Below are 22,093 nucleotides of genomic sequence, written 5' to 3'. Positions count from 1 at the left end.
ATTATTTACGTATTAGATTAATAGTTTGTTATTATTGTTATCATCATGATATTGGCACATATTTTTTTTTATTAACACCAGAGACCATATCTATTTTATGGTCTCCGCTATTTTATTTTATCGGTACTTTCGTCTAATTGTTGCATACATTGGCTCGATCACGCGTTTGAGAATATTCATGGGAAGAGTATCGTTGCATTAATTATGGAATTACACATATATACATTACATTCAACAGAAGCCGTAAAAGTTTCCGTCCTGTGTGACGCCATGACTGACGCTAAATCACGCACAACGACGACGGTAGTTATCTGCATTTCTGACTAATTTTCTTTGTTACATTTGAAAGCATGGTAAACAAATAACAGTATGCATATTGTCAGAATGTTTCTGATTACTTACGTGACACATTTTTGTGTAAACGATGCCTCAATCAATGAAAATCCTCCACTGGAAATCCCGCGTACTGTTGTCAGTGAACACGCCATTTTGTAAAAGTCGGTCACCGGTAATGATGTCATACGGAAGTAAACATTGTTGTACATATACACATGCACAAAAGTTAAGCGCCACCATATTCATAGTCTCTTGATTTCAGGATAGCCAGACGAAATCCATTTGCAAGACCTTACGACATCATATTTAACATAGTAACGGGACCCGGTAGTAAAAGGGCAGCTGTCAATTTGATCGGCTGATGATCAATCGGCATCTTTTTCACAAGGAGACAGTTTCCGAGCCAGAGATTTAAAGGGTAAGCATGGCCTGAAAGCATAATACTATTCAGATATTTGTCGTTATCATATCTTTCCAGAATAAAATATCAATATTCGGGAGATTATTTGAAGACAATTCAAGTGTAATCTCTTTAACTCTTCTTCCTTGAAAATAAGAATGAAGCAAGATTAGAGTTACTCCCCCTTTCGGCAAAGCAGACGTCAATCTTGTCCTGCGAGAAAATTTGGCATATTATGGACGAATCAACCAATAGCAAAAAGCGGAAAAGACATTTTGGACCCGGCGAAATTGAAGTATTGTTAGCCGGCGTGAAAGCGAATATTGACACACTAAATTCGTCATTCACGAATTCTGTCACACATGCCCCTAAGAAGAAAATATGGTCAGACATCACTCAAACGTAAGTCCATGTTTCTCGTGAGACGTTGACAGTTGAGTGTACATAAAGCGTCCGTAAAATGTAAATATCAATGCCAATAGTTGAAAAAGGTTTATGTAATGAAACATTATTTCACAAATAAAAAAATAGAAAAAGAATCCCACAAGATGCTTAGATTTCAAGTAATGTTATATGGTGAAGCATCAGACTAGGAAAGACATGTAAGAGAAAGAGACACAAATATGAAAATACTTATTCAGATTTGTTTGTCAAAAAGGGCACATTTAACTGTTTTAGAATCAATGCAAGTGACACTACAGCAAGAAACGAGGAGGAGATACGAAAAAAGTGTATGGATCTTAAGACAGCAGTTCAAAAGGCAGAAAGTGAAAGGAAGGAAAACCAAAGAAGAACCGGTGGGGCCAACCCCTTATGTACTCTCCTCAATGGAAAAAGGATAAATAAAATATGTAAGTGATACACTTTTCCAGTACATAATGATATGTACAATCATGAAATAACACAAAAGACATAATTTTCTCAGATATATATAATCATTTCCTTTTTATTCTAGATCTAAGTTGATTCCTCGATGTGCAGTGGATCTTTGAGAATGCAACTCTACTTTTGGCTTTGGGATAGAGGCCGAAGAAATAGGTAATAAATCATTCACCTGAAAAATTTGAATTTGCACTTGATATTCTTTCATTTTCATAGTGGAATAAAGGTAACAATAGCATTTCATCACTGAACATACTGAAAACATAATAAAATAAAGAATGTTGCTTAAATGTATAGTATCTCAGTTGCATTATTTACATCCTGAATTAATAACAAATGAATCTGTATTTCAGAAGTAGATATGTGTCTTGGCATGGCTGTTGATGCCTTTGAAAGTGACAGCCAAACTGCCCTAACACCAAACTCAGGTAAAATTTGTAAATAATAGTAAATCTTTAAAAGAACTTGTTGTTTGTTCTAGATGTACACATTAACATGAAACTGACATAGAAATTAGTGACAATAAATGTCCGAGTTCAGTCAAGTAGAAAATTTAGAGAATGGGGTAGAAGGAGTGAGCTCAGATTCCTATAAATGTTTCCATGACTGAAGATTTTAAAACAAACAAATGTAATATAATACTGAGTCAAATTAAAAACTTCACATTTTTAAAAGTAATCCCATATATGATATACACCGGACAAATGTATCAAAGAAGGTATTTTTTAATCATTAATGTCCAAAGAAGGATATTAATTAACGGTGGTAACCATATTTTGTTCCAAGCACCAAGCACGGTATTCGGTAATAACATCAACAGTTTAAATCATAAGTCTCCCGCATTCTGAAGGAAATTCAGCTACGGACGATCCCGTCTGCAACATGCCGATGGCACGTTCACGTTGCACATTTGAAAGGCGTGGCATGACAAATGGCCGTAAAGACTTTTGTTTTCTTGTGTTTTTCTTTTTTTGTTAATGACTGCTAACAAGTATGCCTGAAAACACGTGCGGTATTATGGCAACGTGACCAGTTGCACGTGAAAAACCACTTTTGCCACTATAGTGCTGTGCACATGATTTTGATCGATTCACCTGCACAAAAACGGGTGTTATCTGAAGACAATACGTGGCCATTACTGTTTAAATACACAATAAGGGCCCACAATGATAACTGGTCAAAATGTTAAAATTTTAGGATTGTGAAGCTTTTAATTTGGTTCAGTATAATATTAATCTTCACTTAAAAATTATAGTTTTGAATAATTCTTTAAATTTTGTTATAAAGTTTCCTTAGGACTTAGCTTTCTGGTGTCCAAGAGTGAATGACCCAATTAACAAAATTGTTACACTGAATGGAATAAATAATATTTGTTTGTCGGTTAAATAGGATGACTACATGAAGACCCTGTCCGGGTATGAAGACAGGAAAGGGAAGCTCCTTGAGGGCACTCTGTGTGAGCTGAGATCCCTCAGAGATATTCAGCAGCAGGAGAGGCTCAACCTGGAAAGAGAACAAGTTCAGTTCATGCAAACCATGGACAGTAACAGCATGCTGTCTTCAATCATAAAGTTTTAAATACATGGACCTTAATAAATATTGAAATAAAAAAAGCTTTAATCATTCTAAATAGATCATGTGTTTTTGTCATACTTGAAAATCTAGACTGGATGAGAAGTCTCCTGACTTCATTTCGATCATCACTAGATGATGAGCTGTGTGGTTCTCATCACCTCCTATACCAGTGTCAGGTTTGTCGTGGGGAACTGAAAGTCTTAGGCTTACTGCCAGGTTGTGAAGCTGCACACATGCAGTGATGACAGCTATGCATTTTTCAGGTTCAAATAACAGGCACCCTAAGGATTTGTGCAAGCACCTGTAAAATAAGTTGTGTCTCAAAATCTGACATCACTTCATTAGTAATTACTATAAATTAACATTAGTCATTCAAGAATACCTTCAAAAAGAAACTCAAAAATAACATGTATATACTTACCTAAATCTTGATTTACATACTCCAAAGTCCCTCTCTATGGTGTTGTGGGTACCAATGTGGGCCCTATTGTACCTCTCCTCATTGGAGTTAGCTGGTTTCAGTACTGGGGTCAGTAGATGTGGTTTACATGCATATCTGTAACAGCATAATGTATTATTTATTTTCATAGCATGGTTAATTTGCATACAACAAACCTTTTAAGAACCATTATTCTTACATGTCATTGTAAACATATACAGGGGAATGATAGTAACTCTTTAACATCTTTATTTTTTCCTGTTTTCTCTTGCAGTCACCATCACATATGTTATACAAATAATTCAATTTGATCAACTATATAAGCAAAATGGTTGATTGGAAAGGTTTCAGAGTGAGATAATATGTAAGGAATCTGATTTATGGATTGCCTTCTTTGATACAGACAAGTCATTATCGATATATAGACAAGAGACCTCATGTTGAATATCATCAATGTTTTTACCCTGAATCATCAAGCAGCCATCCATCTGGTTTTTCTTTTCAAAGCTCTCTTCAGTGAATAGTTGTAGATGTGGGCATCACGTGCCATGTGTCTTCTGGCCACAAGACAACAACATTGGTGAAACTGGAAAACAAATTTAACAATTATCTCTAGTTATTGTTTGCTTATAATAAGGTTTATCGAGATAAGAAATCCCCTTCCTTAATTATTATTTTTAAAAAGAACATATTAATCATGTTAATAAATTATTATTGAAAAAAATAAATTTAGAATTAGTTTATACATTATTTCTATGGGTATTAACCATTAACATGATTATAGAGTAAAACGTTATACATTTATTACCAAAGTTCATAAGGTATGGATTATATTTTGTAGTTAAAACTATTATCGAGCGCCGCCAATTAATACTTCATACAGTCTTGGCAAGTCTATGTACCACATTTCCGGTAAAGGGGTCAAGGACGTGTTATTTGTTAGTTACCGAAGTTTAGCGTCGCACACTGCCTGAACATTGATAGCGTGGTACCCTTTTCGTGATACATAGGCGACCTCGTCTTCTTTAGGCCTCTGTATAGGGATGAGGGTGCAGTCAATATATCCAAGAACCTTTGGGAAACCACAGATTTGGTGGAATTCTTCCATAAGTTGTCCGTGCTTGGCCAGTGGTGGAAAATGTATCAGTCGGACGGTACGGAGAATGGCGGACGTGGTATCGGCAAGTACTCTGGAAACACTTGACTCCGTGATTGTCACCGGTCTCGCCGTGAAGGCCCCCTTTAGCAAAGTATCTCAAGGAACACAACGCTTGGACCTCTGTAGATAGTGCACGTGAACGCTGAGTCGGTTGAGACAGCTGTTCATCGACTCGATTCACCAGTTCAATGATGACATGTCTCGGGAATCGATATCGCGAAATCAAATCAATATCATCTAAAACATCTAATGCCCGACTTCTGTCCCTGAAAACACGTTCTCTCACGATACCATTTCTGTTAATAATTTCTAAAAGGAATACATGTGTCGCCATGATGGTTTGAATTTGCGAGGTCGCAACTACATTAGGAGAGCCCTAGGGCAAAATACGCTGAAGTCGGAAAGCGCACGTAAAATCTCCAATGTACTTACCGTTATACGACAATTCAGATCACGTTGTTACAGAAAATGAAGCTATATTTAAGGCAGTACAACATTATATATGTACAACTAAAAGATTTGTGTAAAGAACTGTTCATTCAACAATGTATCCCGTTCACTCCTTGTGAATAAATATGCTTAAATCAAATCAGAGGTCTTTATGAAACGGCCTTGAAAGTTATGACATGGTTTACGACGTGGTTTAGGAGGTCGTAGCTCCAAGAGGCGTTTGTGAAACGGCACCCTGCTTATTACTGTCTACAAACTGAAAAAGATGGTGGATGATAAATTAAACCTCACCCTCGGAGATTATCCAGTGTTGATATATTTGACATCAAAAGACACGAAAAGAGATTCTCTACTTACTCCAGAACTGGTATAGATTACTTTAACTTAGGGGGAGAGTGTATGTAATTATCAGAACTTTGGATTTTGGCAAGCGTCGTGCTCTGGGGGTCGTTTGGTCGGATTTAAAGGATTCGGGGCTTCTCTACGTTGCCCAGCTATGACTATTGGGAATGGGATAAACTTACTCACTCACTTGCCTCTAAAACAAATGTTGTCAAATTTACGACGTCATCAAGCTGCGAGTGCGTGTTCAAATCTACAGAAATGACGTCATGATAGAACAATGTCGCGAAAAGAAATCTTAGTCCGTTCTTTGTTCATAGTGATTTATTTCATAGCTATCTTATTTCATCAAATATTTAATTTCTCGTTGCTGTATCATGACGTGTCCATGTCCAACCAACAGCATACACACACATCATTGTCTTCGACGAACAATAGAGTCATGATATATGATTATTACCCATATGGGCTAAAATATGCAGTGTAATAACTTTTTGATATTTGCACGGTGTGCAATTAGTGATTCTCGGGAAGTGACGGTGGTATTCTTTTCCATCTTCCGGACACTTTAATGTTTACACTATTTTGGGACATTCATATACTCAATTTCTTTTGTTAAATTATAATCAGCATGTTGAGGGTTGACCTTATGATATTATGAAAGCATGTGCCTGGACAACGTGAGAAAATGAAATGTCGCATTCTCGCGATTTCGTGTTCATGTGGCCTGATCTGACGAGATTGCGAGATAATCGAGTTGTGGACTTTTGACAAAAAGTGCTGTGCACAAAAGAGACGAGAATGCGAGATTTTTGCCAAATCTCGCGTTCTCGCATTCTCGCACTTTTGGCATATTTAGCTCATTTCCAAAGGTCGAGATCGCGAGAATGTCCCTTACAGTATTCCATAATTTCCAGATATGTCACGCGTCAACAACTTGACTCGCTGTCGAATATGAGACGCTTTTTCAAGTAGACAAACAAATGTCAGACCTTGGTGAGTATACAACTCAAGCTGCATTGTCAGGCGCTAGAAGGTTAACAGTCATATTAAACATTAACATAACTATAAATTTGTAAAGAAAAGATTTGATCACATGCCATTGCAAATTGCAGTTGAAGGTATTTTATTTCATATCAGAACTTTAACATACATTCACATACAGCAACAATATCTATTACATCATAAAACATGGCGAAGGTACTTTATGTTAAGTGGAGTGATACTTATAGACTAAATAGAACAAATAATTAATGTCAAGTACTTTGAAACTAACCTTTTACTCCTGTGATGTGCATTTCAAAGTGACCACGTGGTTAATAAGATGTGCAAACTCAAAAAGCATGAACCTAATCACCAATCATAATGAATGAAAAATCGCCACATGATCAATATCATTAACACCTTATCCACGAACCAACCCACATTTTGTTTTACTTACCAGAACAACTTTCACCAAGAATAAAGATGTTTTTGAACTACGAGTTGAAATACCAACTGATAAGAATTGAAGATGAGACCGAAATACCAACACAACTGAGAATACAACAAAAGCACAGGATAACTGTAAATAACATGAAAGTGACAACAAATTCAATATTCATAAGAAATCTTTGCTGAAAGCAGAGTCCTTAGGACGATTCCGACTATATCATGGGCACGTGTTTATGAAATATTATCAAATAGTGATGACACCAGGTGTTCATGAAAAGGCATGCGTCAAATTTGGAAATGGCTTCCACATGTCTAAAATAATACTTTTTGAAAACTTTACTTAGGCCTTGAATGTTGTAACCTTGATCAAACAAATTTTAAGCAAGAGTCGTGTGACACTCTTTGAAATCTTAGTAGAAAGCGCATGCCCGATCGTCCCTCAAAAGTTGTGAAGCGTAGACACTAAAGGCTGCAGCTGCTGGAAAATTGCTCGACATAAAGGTAAAGTTTACTATTGTAGAGTTGAAGTCATCCCTCTTGTCTTTAAGTCTTGTAGAGATTTTTTTTCACATGACTTTTCTATTGTGCATATGAAGACATGTATTTGATGCACTATGACCAAATATAACGTATACAATACATGTATATGTATGTGTTATTCCTTTTTGAACACAATGTTCCTTCTACTCAGAGTATAGTCAGAATTGTTCAAAGGCTTAGCATTTTTGCCAATCGTATATGGTTTCAACTTGAATCGTTTCATCATTTCTATTATATATGGTGCTTCTGGGTTTCGGAAAAGTTTGTCCCATTCAATAATTACCATGCGTACGTCAACCACATTGAAGAACGCCTCAGCGCCCTTCATCACCTGAACCTCGTGGTCCTCACAGTCAAGTTTCAAAACAGCGGACTTGATGTCAAACATCTCCAAAAGATCGTTCATCCGAATGGTGGTTATCACGTCGCTGCTTTGATTGAGGTTAGTTTTCTTCTCAATACGAGTATGGGCAATACTACCCTTGTGAATCTTAAAGGCGATAGGTTGCCTTACATCAGACATTGCGTTGTGTATGACAAACATCTGTCCAACAAACCCACCTTTTACCACACCTCGGCACAGGCGTTTGGTGTTGACATCATACGGTTCAACGGATATGACCCTATTCCCCAGTTTAGCTGCAGCGAGACTGAATGTTCCAATATTTCCCCCGACATCGATGAAAACGTGTTCTTTATTTTCTTTCAGTATTTCAAAAGAAGTGTACATGACATCCGGCTCCCAAACGCCAACTTTCTTCAGAGAGTTCGAAACAACGGTATCGTCCTTGATAGCGTGGATGAAGATGCGCGTATTTCCAGCAGGTGTTTTTAGAGTCGCCTCATCATACACCTCATCCTCCGAACACATACTGTCGTCTGCTACCCATGACCCGTTCGTTCTTTTGTGCGCAATTCCGTGCCAGGAAGGCATCTTCTTAAACGGCTGTGATTGAGGCAACGGTTCGGCCCTCACTTCAACTGGAAGATGCATCTCATTCACCGCCCCTTTGATGTCCAAAGACAGCTTACTAATGGAGGTTTCAATGTCACCAAGTTTCCCGTCCATGTCGGACTTTGATACCTTGAAATAAACAATTGCGTAAACAGCTGCAACTGTTATTGTTAACACAAGCACACGTCCGGAATATGATCGAATAATTTGCGATGACATTTTGTTTCAAGCATTAATATTCTGCAAACATCAGATTTCACGTAAAAACTGGACCAGAAATGCTCCGTGCTCAGCCTGAGGTGCTTGGGACTGTGTGACTCTCAGCCTCACTGCTCAATGTTATATACTGTATGTAAAGAAATTTTCACAGGACGAAATGTCAGATTTTACACTTTAGACATCAATGCAAAAGAGGTGGGACATATAAATTACGCTTTTGATACAAGGATTTACTTCATCCAAAACAATGACAAAATTCAATGTATTTATCTACACACTGATTTATCGCTTTTATTGTTTCATTTTGCAAACATAACAACGTCCCACAGTACAATGCGTATTTTCAGAACAATTGCAGAATCCATAAGACATTGTTATGTATACTGAACAACAAAAGTTCCTGTTACATTGAATAATATATAATGTAAAGTTATGTTTTTGACCAAATCTGAAACAATTTCGGTTTGCAACAGATACAAGACTCCTGTAATTGTTCAAATTGTTTAATATGCCATACTGACTTCAGAAAATGCGTGATTTCATAAAAAAAACATGAACATGCCAACATGTCAATTTACAAATCAATAGCGTGTGAGTTCACCTCTGGTTGCGATGCAAGCAACACATCTTCATCTCATGGAATGGACCAGGCGTCGCACAATGTCCTGTGGGATATCTGTCCATATCTGCTGGAGTATGTTTCGAAGTTCCTGGAGTGTCTGTGGAACACGTGGTTGACGTCGAAGGCGCCGATCCATCTCATCCTACATGTGCTCGATTGGTGAGAGATCAGGGGAGCGAGCCGGCCAGGGGATGACATTCACGTTGTTTTGTTGAAGAGCATCCTGAACAAGTCGACCAATATGAGGCCGGGCGTTGTCATGTTGAAAGGTAATGCTTGGGCCATAACGACGAAAAAAAGGAAGAACAACAGGGCCGAAGGTCTCGTCGCGCTAGCCCTGTCCATTGAGATTTCCCTCTACAACTATGAAACGGGTCCTCTGTCTTGCTGTAATCCCATCCCATACCATAACGCTGTCGCCCCCGAACCGATCTTCTTCCATGACACAATGATTGACGTAACGTCCACCTCGACGTCGGTACACTCGAGGTGAGGTGAGGTGAAATGGGGTTTAACGTCGCGTCCAAGATTATTGCACTTATATAGGGACGTCGGTACACTCGAATCCGTCCATTGCTGTGGCTGAGGTGAAAAAGAGGCTCGTCAGTGAATAGAACTTGTCCCCACTGCATGGCCGTCCAGCGTAGCCGCTGTCTGCACCACTGTAGACGTGCTTGACGGTAGTTTCCTGTCAAAATGGGACGTCGGGTGGGTGACAATCCCTGCACATCTGAGGCGGCGACGTTCATTTTGTGAAGATATTCGTCCAAGGCCAGGGATGCTTCTGGCAGTCACTGTTGCTGGCTGGAATCGATTTCGTAGGTGTGTTGTTCGAATCCAGTTGTCTTGTCGATTATTGGTTACGCGTGGCCTACCACTCCGAGGATGGTCTCTGACTGCGTTCGTCTGTTTCCAACGTTGCCATAAGCACCAAATGGTGTTTCTGTGGACGTTAAATTGTCTTGCAACATCACGTTGACTCTATCCTGCTTCAAGCATACCAATGGCTCGCAGACGCACATTTTCGGACAGGCGCCGCATTTCGTAATGTTGAATAATTGCGAAATTTTGTTGTTTTTCTGAGTTGTTGTTGTCAGCACGATGCTAAACAATGCATATGGAATCCCGTTAACGTACATGTTTTATACCCATTCTTGGGTAGTGAAATGCATGGGGCTTGCATAAAAGTCAAATGTCCACTTGGTATTGTCGTACAGTCGACTCCGATCAGTGTCCTATCCAACATTATGTCTTATCCGAAACATATGTTGGTCCCTGTGCAAGAGGTCCAAATCATTTCACGATGTAGCAGGCGCAAATTAATCCCTTAAAAACTTTCTCTCGAGGGCCTTTAGCCAAGGCTCAGGTCACTCCACTCTGCTAGGTCCACAACACTCGCTCAAGGTTTAGATCTTTCGGATGCGCACAAATGAATCCCCTACATTTTTACCGCATTCGACTTCTCCTGTTTAGTTTTGGCATAGAGTTCTAAAACTCTCAATCTTCATGTGACCTTCTTCTTACCTGAAAAAAGGAAGTAGCTTTGTGCTGATCAATTGTCGACTTTCCCTTTATATTAACAATTGATTTCTTCAGGTATATAAGCAATCAATATAGAAAGAAATATATCCAGATATTTGTGCTTGTCAAAACTCCTTCGTGCACACAAGATCTTTCGCCGCTCAAGGGCTCTTCGGGTGTAATGAAAACTTTAAAGTATTCATAGGCGACGCACATATTTGTGTCCATATAATACCTATGACGTAACAGTGACACTAGAGGGGTGGAATAGGTAACAGGCGACAATGCTTGGCGTACGCGTAAGAGGCGGCTAACGGGATGGGGTGGTCAGGCTCGCTGACTTGGTTGATGCTTGTCATCGATCCCAATTGCGTGGATCGATGTTCATAATGTATATCACTGGATTGTCTGGTCCAGACTCGATTATTTACAGACCGCCGTCATATAGATGGAAGTCGACAAGCATAGTCGCCTTTTACGGCAAGCATGGGTTGCTGAAGACATATTCTGCCCCGTATCTTCACGGGTCTATATGTACCCTACTCACACACATGAGTCCCATTCGTCAGTCTACAACCTACTGATAACTGTCAAACACAGTTTGGGTACCGCTTATGCACAGGCAAGTTGTTTAGTTCAATAATTTTGTATTATCTTCTATTTCAATTTGTTTTTACCATGTTTCCAATACCCTTTTATGCATGTTTACGTTGCTCAATGTTATTGCTTATGTTCCTAAATATTATAGAACACTTTAATGTTTCTCCTTCCTTATCTAACGTTATAACATTTCAGGTCATTACCATCATCTAGGGGGCACCGGTGGCCCAGTCGTCTAAGGCGCCGCGATTCGCTGTGCACGCCAGAAACCTCTGATTGTGGGTTCGAATCACGGTTCGCCCCGATTATGTGATCGTTGGTTTCACCGAAGTGGTAAACGTCTGAGACCTGCATCACTTCGGGCTTTCCTCCCACATTAAGCTGACACGCCGCGATATAATTGGAATACTGTTAAAAGCGGCGTTAAACCAAACTCAATCACCTACACCATCATCTAATACACAGGAGATGATACCAAGACATATTGTATTCGGTTTTAATGTCGAGTGCATTTTTTCACAAACAGGTTCGTTAGCTGATATGAGGAATGTAACATCCAGTTGATTTTCCAGTTGACGTACTTACTGGGTTTTGGTTTTTGTTGTTGTTGTTTTATCTTATCAAATATAGAGGAATGTATACGGCATACGTCAGTCTGTTAACGAAGGTTTCACAATTAATATTTTGAAAAAGTCAGTTATACGCCAGTTGTGACACTGATGATGGTATGGTAGCTGTAGCAGACAGATTGAGAGCGGTTGTTACGTGCGTCACTCGGTTATTAGAACGGCATTGGCCTTGATGATTGTCACTATACTTTGAGGATTTCTGTGGCCAGTGGCGGGCGTAATTCAAACTACTTCCACACTGACATCGTTAGATCTCTCCGTTGTTTTGTTCGTATTACTATATGGAGATGATAAGGTTTGTTAGCTTTTAATCATCAAAATTTACAAACTATGTTTCATATTTCTTCACTTAACTGCAGAAAATGGAGATTGCATATCCATACCAGTAAAAAAATTTTTATAGTTTTTGGTGGTACCAAAAGAGACAAGAGTAAACATATATTTTTAAATGGCTCACCAATCGAATATGTCACTGATTATAAATATCTTGGAATTCACTGTACAAATAAAAACTCTTTCAAAACTTCAATAAAAGCAAATAGTTGATTCTGCCACTGAGGTCATGTACTTTGTAGAACGTAAAAGTAAAACATTTAATCTATCCATAAAATGTCAATTATATCTCTTCGGTGCTATGGTAAAACCAATTCTATTATATGTTTGTGAAATCGGGGGTTTTGAAAATTGTAAACAAATTGAATCTGTTCAACTTTTTACGTAAATTGCTTCCTATTAAGAAACGTACACCTTTATACATGCTGTATGGAGAACTTGGAAGAGTACCTTTAAGTAATTCTATCAAATGTCGAATGGTATGTTTTGGGGCTAAGGTTTTATCTGGCAAAGAACAAAAGTTATCAAGAATTCTATATCAAATGTTATACAATGAAGTCTGTACAAACAAGCAGTTCCTCCTAATGTCCTTAAATCTATCATGTCGTTAAGATTATCTGATATAGCAACTCAAACATGGAGTGCAGAGATTACACATTCTTCTAAAGGTATCACATATCGCATGTTTAAAACTGAACTCGTCCTTGAAAAGTATTCATTAGTTATCCATTTTTCGTTGGCTGTGAAATTCCTTCTGTTTAGAACCTCATGCCACCATTTACCTTTGAACTAAGTAGGTGGCACAAAATCCCTGTCAGTGAACGAACGTGTAAACTCTGCGACATGAGCGATGTTGGTGATGAATTCCATTATATATTTGTTTGTCCTTTTTTCAAACCCCAACGGAAAACATATTTTCCAATTTCATATGCTAAAAACACAAATATGTTTATATCTAAAGAACTTTTTAATTGTAAAAAAATAAATGTTATTAATTCTCTGCAAACATCAGATTACTAACACTATCAACTCAATCTGTACAATCTGTAATGTCATTATGAAAACTGTAAACTCTCGCATGTAAACCATCCTGCCATCTTATGTATTTACTGTTTGCAAACTTGTTCTTCATATGCCGAGGATCCCGGCCTGAGCGTAAATAAAGTTCTGTTCTGTTCTGTTCTGCATCAAAGATATTTGTGTACCGATTACATAACTCTTACTGACAGGGTGTGGTGGTAGTTCACGCGTAACGGACGACAGTGTGTCTATATGGCAGCTCCCTTGATATCGCCTCCAAACATACTTTTATTGAATGACCCATTAAATGATGATACACATCAGGATCGCGGAGAAAATACAAGATTCGTTCATGTTGAATTTATCAAATTACAGGACGGAGTTTGAAGTTGTACTCGTAGCGCTAAGCGGAAGTACTGAATACAATCGTTCTGCGCATACGGATACCTTGTCCATATTTTCCGTTCTGCGCATGCGCGATTTCGCGGATTGTTTCCTTTAGTGTCAACACTACTTGAGGGTGATTCATAAACACATTCTCATGAAAAGGTCCAAATCGTACAATTCGTTCAGGGAATGTGAGACAAGTTTCTATTCTATGGATATCTAAGCTACCAACCGAACCGATCCAGAAAAAGAAAAGATCTTAAGCAACAACACCCAGCCTCTGGTGAATTACCGCTGAATGTTCATCCAACTTTGCAGGGGACATTCTTTGTAAATTGTGCACGCCTCTGAAATATTTTCCCGTTGCATCTAAAGATGGCGGACAAGTGAAATCGTTGATATTTGGCTATTTAAGGTCGCTATCTCTTTCTTGATTACTTAATAAAGTTATTTTAAAGTTACATGGTTGAGAGGAAACTTACATTCCCACATTTACAACCACGCACGCACGCACGCACGCACGCACTCACATACACATTTTGAGTTACCCGTCCCTGAATTGAGAAGACGTGATTACGAAGCTCATCCATATTAGTAGCCATCAAAAGCCGAATATTCCTTTATTGTGCTTTCTTGCATCAGACAAACATTCACTGACAAGTTTGATATAACTTTTGTTAACAATTTCGACATAAACTGTTAATTATGTGTCGTGATGTAGAAGACGCGAGTGACTATGCATGTGAATGCTGTGTTGTCACAGCCAGGTGAACTTGCGTCGGTACCCGTATACTTCTGCGAATCTTCAGCTGCTAAAAAACAAAAAAAACAGACGTACATGAAGATGAACATTCTACTACTCCTTATGGTTGCGGGGAAGGTAATATTGATTGTGAAAATGTGTGTAACGAGTGTGAAAATAACATCATAACTAAATCAGACACCCTAGCAAAAATTAAAACTATGGCCAAAGTTTTTTTGAACATTTTTTATTCCTTTCAAAGGGCTGTACATCAGGTTCAGAGGTTACACAGTAGGTTTAATCAATTGAAGTGAAAATACGTAACATGGATGTACATTTCTTGTGATATAAATATAGCATGCATAACTGAAAGGCCAAAGTTACTAAAGAACATTAACAACAGTGTTGAAACAAGAAACTGCAAACATGAGAAAGGAGAACATTCCCATACAATATCAGCTGACAATCATACAGGGGCTGGAGGCTGTTACAAGCCAGGTGAATATTAACTTCGCGGATGCTATGAAAAAGACAAGTGATAGTGACTTAGATGGGAGTATTGTCATTCGAAATTTGCCCCGTCGACACTCGAGAATCCAACGATAAAAAGGTCCCAATCCAAGTTGGCAACAAACCATTTCGAGACGGCTTGATATTTGTCAATGTGCGGGCGGCAAGTGCATAGCGAATGACACGTGAGGATAATAAACCAGGGATTGGTTTGGTGACACTAGAGGCAGTCGAACACAAGACAAAGATGATGTTGAATAAGAAAAATCTGCACGCCAGAAAGGCTGTTCAAGGGTGTAATTGGATCACACACTCTCAAGTGAGGACGACGTCAAGATGGAATATGGAAACAATAAATAACGAACTTGTACATGGTAAAAAGTTGCGTTTCCACGGAAAACGTCTCATAGCAACCAAGGAATAAGGGTCAGTGCGGCTTGGATATTAAAATGCAGGTGGATGGTCACAGCGGAATGCGACATATTCGGTTTGTGCGAAACGCGGGTCGGGTGGGGTTTGGTGGATGCTTTTTTATAATTCTTTTTAAAAAAGAATGTTACTGTTTACGTTTTAGACAATGAAACATATGACATAAGTTGGTTCAAGGTAGCATCGTGCGTAGATCCAGATTTTGTATTTGTTATCTGTGTTTGCTATCTTCCGACTGCTTGTTCCAGTAGGGCGAACGACGGTGAGAAAATTTTTTAAGTGCTTCTAGAACAGCTCTACTTATACCAAAACTCAGGTTATGTTAGTATCGGTGGTGATTTTAATTCTCGAGTTGGCTCAGAAAAGGATTTCATTGGAGTGTAGACACAGTAACACAGAGAGAAGTTATCTGTAACAAAACTACATATAATGGTCATGTATTAATTGACTTTTTGGTGAATTGCAACCTCTGTATATCAAATTTAAACGGCCGCATTTGTTCACAAAACTTCACGTATTTGAGGAATAGCTGCTATACACAAAGACTTGTGTTAAACGGTCATTTAACCAATGAATTCCTTATGCATTACGGTGAAAAGCAAGGTTGCGTGTTGTCGCCGTCGTTATTCTCAGTTTTTATTAATGTCTTGGTTGATGATATTAAAGACCTAAACTGTATCAATATTGATGGATCTATGCTGAGTATGCTGTTATATGCCGATGACATGTACATTGCACTGATCGCTGCAGATGAAGACTCACTTCAGCGTATGCTTAATTGTGCAGATAACTGGTGCAAAGAAAGGCATTTGAGCATTAATGGAAAGACTAAAATCGTCTTTTGAAGGAGAGTATTTTCTGTTCCGCCTTGTCATATCATCAGTTCTATAAAAACTTGTTCCTTGTTTTTAAGATAATGTAAATATGGGGAGAATGGTGTAATCAAATTGCTAAACATTCTACAAATACCATATGATATTATACACTATTGATCGTTTCCTGATATTAAAGAAAAACTAATTAAGATTGTTGTTAGTATGAGTACGGAAACATGAAGGCGGTTATGTATGTATGTATGTATGTATGTATGTAAGCACGAGTACGGATACATAAAGGCGGATATAATTATAGTTCGATGGATGTTGGGGAATGGTGGAAGGAGGGTGTATGTAAATAAGCATGAACACAGATGCATGAGGGCTGGTGTAGATATAGTGGGGTTGATGCAGAGGTATAGTGAGATGGGTGAGTGTGTATGTTATGATGAGTACGGATACATGAGGACGGATATAGTAATGTTGTGTGGTGTGTGTGTGGGGGGGGGGGGAGGGGGGGAGCATGATCACGGATACATGGATCTGATGCAGACGTAGTGAGATGGATTCGGTGATATGGCGAGAGTGGTATGTGTAAGTGTAAGCACGAGTACGGATACATGAGAGCGGATGTAGTTATAGTGCGACGGATGTTAGGTATAGCGGAGAATGGCGGGTGTAATGGGAGGAGGGAGTATGTATGTAAGTATGCGCATGGTGGACCTATACGGGAGGACATGCGGACTTGGGTAAGGGGTACTGGGTGTGCCTATGCTGATGTCTTTTTATTCCTTTTACTAACTTATAGTACTTTCTTTTAATCCATAAATGTTTTACGGGTTTTAATAATTTAGTGTCTCAAAGACCATACTCGACAGGCAATGTACATATCTACCCGAACTACGTACCAATTTTTATAATCTTCTTCTTCTTACACACACACACACACACACACACACACACACACACACACACTTTACAAAATATCCCCGAGAGTCAGTGAGAGACTACAATTAACTGCGTTTGTTAAGTATATCTCACAGTATATATCCAATTGCGTGGATCCATGCTTATAATATCAATCAGTAGATTGTCTGGTCCACACTCGATTATTTACAGACCGCCGTCATATAGCTGGAATATTGTTGTGTGTGGCGTTAAACCAGTGCTATCGTCTGTGCTACTTTTACTCAATGACATTTTAATCGTCAGCTGGTATTTTATACTATGTAAATAATCTAATTCCTAGTTAATTTTGCTCGATACAATGGGTTTAACATCATTAACATCCATGTTGGAATTAATATCCATCTTCCAATGCAACCTCTTAGATATTTACCAACGCCGGCTGTGGGTACAAATTTTAACTCATCAACCGTGGGTTTATCAACATCATTGGGTTGATTATTATCTAGTAAAGCGATCAATTCAGCTTTTCTCATTCGAGAATAACTTCTCAGCCCCCTGTTTTTTGCTTGAGCTTTGAGTTCTCTAACAGTCTGGGGTTTGTTGTATTCCAAACCGAGTAAATCAGTCAATTCAGCTTTTCTCATTCGAGAATATCCATGTAGACCACATTGTTTTGCCAAGGCCTTCAACTCTCTGACAAAAACCATTGTGATTTAATGGTATATGCAAAATGAGTCAAATCTCTAAATGGTTGTTTTTCATATATCTAAATACGTATTCTCCCCAACCTATTCCTCTCGTTGATGTAATCTCTCTTCCTAGCGTAAATAATCTGGTTCCTGACCCTATCAGCACCGTGTTTCTTACATAAACAATAACGACCTTTGACCCCTATCACGTACACAGGACATGTATAGTTAATGTTTCCCTGTCTGATGTAATAAGAGTGGATACCACAGTAAATACCCACAGGACGTTGGTTGCATTGAATATTTTTCCCATGAGTGTAAATCTGCACAAATTCATGGTTATACATCTATCATATCATTTGTCTAAATGCAAATCACATCTCCACTGGTGAGTCATAGCTGTCATCGCTATTTATAGATTAGTTGATACGTAATAGGCCATAGCTTATGTGTAGCTAAAAAATAGACAACAGTCAGCCTGACATAACTTAACAGCCAGTCAGCGCTATTTATAGATTAGCAGTCAGGGTGACATAGTGTGTTTACAGGTCATAGTTTATACGTAGTTATTGTATTACTGAAAATTACAATGACTGTCAATCCCAAAGCTATAAATGCTATCTCTCTGGGTTTTTTGTTCCTCTGATGGTGTATAAAACTGACTTATTGTTGGTCTCTGTATTGGGTCAAGTTTTTTTCCATAAACGAGGAAGCATTCGTGCATGGCAGATTCAACATCCTTAAACATTTGAATTGAATGTCCTTGCTTACGCAGTTCTTCATTAATAAAATCTAATGTCTCCATTCTGCGCCTGGTCCATTGTGACTGGGCTGCTTCGAGTTGTTCTAATGCTTTATTATGTCCTTTATGCTCCTCTTCTTTAGCGTTTGTTTCCCTCAGAGTAGAAAATAAATAATTAGTCCCCGAAAAAGCTAGAGCATTAACAATAGCCCCACCGACCATCATCGCAATTGTTGCCATTTTCAATAATATAAAATATTCAAATGTTTAGTTACTTCATTATGTCTTCTGGGATAAGTCCTTGTTTGATGAGCATATCTTTTGTAGCCATTGCCAATCCAATATCAAGAATCATCATACCGATATCATAACCATTAAAATCTAGCTTGGGTGGTGTTGCTTTAGTAATCATTTTAGCTGTACGGGCATAGCCAATGGCCAAGCCGCTGACCACTGCTGAATGATGCGTTTCGTTTACCAACATTTTACCGTCTGTAACTAGAGTAGCCATGCTTCTTATACCATTATATGGGGGCTAACCTCTAATTGAACTTGTTGTTGTTGATCGGGGGTTACGTTTTCTCTTCTCCGGTCTTATAAAACAACCATACCGCCGCTATAGCAAAAACACCTAGTGTCAAAGTTATAATCGGAAGACTATGTTCAATATTTGAATTATGCATTAGTTTTCTAGCCTTCCTCGCTAACGCACCCTTCCTACCAGCGGCGATTTTTCTGGGGTTCTTAGTTACTCTGGCTTGTGATTTCGCAATCGCTGGTATTTCCTCATTCACAATCTGTTGTGATTGTATTTCCTCGTTCACGTGTTGTGATTGTGTCTCCACAATCTGTGGTGTCACTTGAGTCTCCATTATTATTAAGTGGGCACGTATGTTTAAATTGACAATACCTAGCCATTATTAAAGCGGTGGTTACCGGAGCTAAGAACATGCTATATCTATGATAAAACTCACAGCTCACTGCGCTTATAGCGTGTTCGATAATTGGGATTTCTCGAGAGATTCGCATAAATACGGGCGATGTTCTGCCGGGATAGGAAGAAACGTACTAGCTACGACTGTGTATAGTTGTAACATAGCCGAACCTATTGTTTTAGTCATGGAAGCTCCCAGTCCATACTCGTAATGCGCATACAGTTTTTTAATTTCTTCATCAGTCATGTTATAAATTTTTTCGATGGTATAATTTTCCCCAAAATATTCAGAACATTTTCCACCGGCTGCCAAAGCCCTGAGTCTTTCTCTATGTTTATCTACATGTTGATCTGTATGTTGATCTGGTTCTTTGAGCATTTGTTCGATGAGTTCATCGCATTCCATAATGTAATAATAAGGAGATATTTAAGCCTAACATAATATAATATGGCATATCCAATACAACCAGTAATAATAAGATAGACACAATTTTATGGATAACAACTTCTTTAATACTGTAAAAAGCGACGTTTCGGTATAGATCCTTATACCGTTGTCAAGCAAGACTGAATGAGGGACATAGTGCAGAATATATATAGCAATTGGAGGATTAACAGTAGAGGATTAACAGTAACAACAAGGGCATACATGAGTGGTTTCTGTCCATCGTGTTGTGATAGCATCATCCTTGTTGTCACACCTACCTATGTTATCCCACTCATGTATGCCCTTGTTGTTACTGTTAATCCTCTACTGTTAATCCTCTACTGTTAATCCTCCACTTGCTATATATATTCTGCACTATGTCCCTCATTCAGTCTTGCTTGACAACGGTATAAGGATCTATACCGAAACGTCGCTTTTTACAGTATTAAAGAAGTTGTTATCCATAAAATTGTATCTATCTTGTCATCCGCCAACTTGTAAGTAATGCCTATCAAACAAGTCAGTAATAATAAAATGTTGCGAAAGAATGAGGATTTCAAGCCACATTATTACATAATAATAACCGCTAATGTTGAATTTATCATATTTTTTGCTATTTTTGCTATAATTTTGCTATAATTTTGCCATATTTGTACTTAGCAGTTGCTATTTTTGCTATAATTTTGCTTAGCAGTTGCTATATTTTTTCTAAGCGATTGTATAAGCAGCTGGTTGATCGGTTTTTAATACAAGTTTAGAGTGCTTTGTTGAAGCTAACAGTTTTCTGACTTTATCTCGTTCGAGCTTGGTATAAAAAACATCATTTTCGTGTAGACATTCCTCGAATGAATCTCGGTCTTTGCAGTGAAACAGGGCTACCCATTTGGTCTGCTCTCTAAGATCTTTCAGGACAGAGTTGTATTTTTGCGTAAGTACCCAAACGCTATGCGTAGTATGTCGACCGGAGAATGCTAAATATGAAAGCATATCTTTCTTTTTGGTGAGTTCTTTAATCGCACTGCAGTCGTCTATTATGAAAAGGGTTGATTCTCCTTTGTATTTTTCATGACATACTCGTAAACAGTCTTGAAAACGATCGCCTGGATCAACTTTGTACACCCCATCGTCATTCATTACCCAATCTCTCGATAGGTATGTTTTATTAACGCTTATAGTCGGGCACAGAAAAATAATATGATCGAAAACGTCCCAATAATGACTTTCTAAAATATCTAGAATAAAAGCTGTTTTTCCACAACCAGTTTCCCCGCAGATGATAGCGCAGTGCGGTTCTTTAGGTAAAAGATTATTAATAGATTGCTTGCACGAATCTTCCATTCTGTATATTAAGTCGCGCATCCTTAATCACGTACAAATATATGTTTAATTTACCAGCCGATTCCTGGAGCTTCGTTATTTGTATAGAGACACCCTCACTAGCATTTTCTATTCTCCGCCCACTACCGTGTAGTTGGTCATCATCCGTTGTTCGCATGTCGAGCCATAGCGCATACTTCGTGGTGAGGTATTCACCCAACGATACATCCCCGAGAGACAGACCTTCTGCGACCGCGTTAACTTCTGGGCTTCGTTTTATAGAAGGGAGTTTTTTAATCTCATCCCATTGTTGATACGCTAGCATTCCTTGACTATATAGTTGATTAGGAATGCCCTCGATAGTCAATTCTACTTTTGTAACCTTGGGATTGTAGAACTTCTTGATATTTCTTTTAAATGCATCGGCTGGGCCCCCGAACAACATTAAAATACCCTTCAACGATCTCGTGGGGACGTTTAGATTGATATTCCACGTCGTATCTTTTTTGCTCCTTATGATCTTTCGATGTCGAAGCACGCGATCGTACAAAATAGCTAAACTTCCAGTATACTTGTTACGAATTTGTCTGGCTAATTCAGGATCTGTTATCATATCATACTCCAGCGAGATATTGTCAATGGAATAGCTAGCATCTTGAGCAGCTCTGATTACTCTACTGTAGTCATTAAAAGTGAGTTCGTATTCTAACCAATCACCTAGGGATGCTTGATAGAA

General features: G+C 38.5%; 1 protein-coding gene and 1 long non-coding RNA gene across 2 annotated transcripts; one reads left to right on the top strand and one right to left on the bottom strand.

The window, feature by feature from the left end:
* The first annotated feature begins 604 nt into the window (after positions 1-604).
* LOC124121189 lies at positions 605-3,215 on the top strand. The gene is made up of 5 exons (XR_006858983.2): positions 605-754; positions 1,415-1,587; positions 1,692-1,774; positions 1,972-2,046; positions 3,008-3,215. It is a non-coding gene; the product is annotated as an uncharacterized LOC124121189 (long non-coding RNA).
* Positions 3,216-6,762: 3,547 nt separating this feature from the next.
* Positions 6,763-8,810, bottom strand: LOC125381893. The gene has a single exon (XM_048399237.1). It carries the CDS (start codon positions 8,729-8,731, stop codon positions 7,673-7,675), a length of 1,059 nt encoding a protein of 352 aa, XP_048255194.1. The 5' UTR covers positions 8,732-8,810; the 3' UTR covers positions 6,763-7,672.
* Positions 8,811-22,093: the final 13,283 nt, after the last annotated feature.

Source organism: Haliotis rufescens, unplaced genomic scaffold (genome assembly GCF_023055435.1).
Source record: "Haliotis rufescens isolate VD_foot unplaced genomic scaffold, xgHalRufe1.0.p SCAF_2, whole genome shotgun sequence".
Lineage (NCBI taxonomy): Eukaryota > Metazoa > Mollusca > Gastropoda > Lepetellida > Haliotidae > Haliotis > Haliotis rufescens.
Note: the sequence above shows the minus strand (reverse complement) of the source record. Positions and strands in the feature narration are given on the sequence as shown.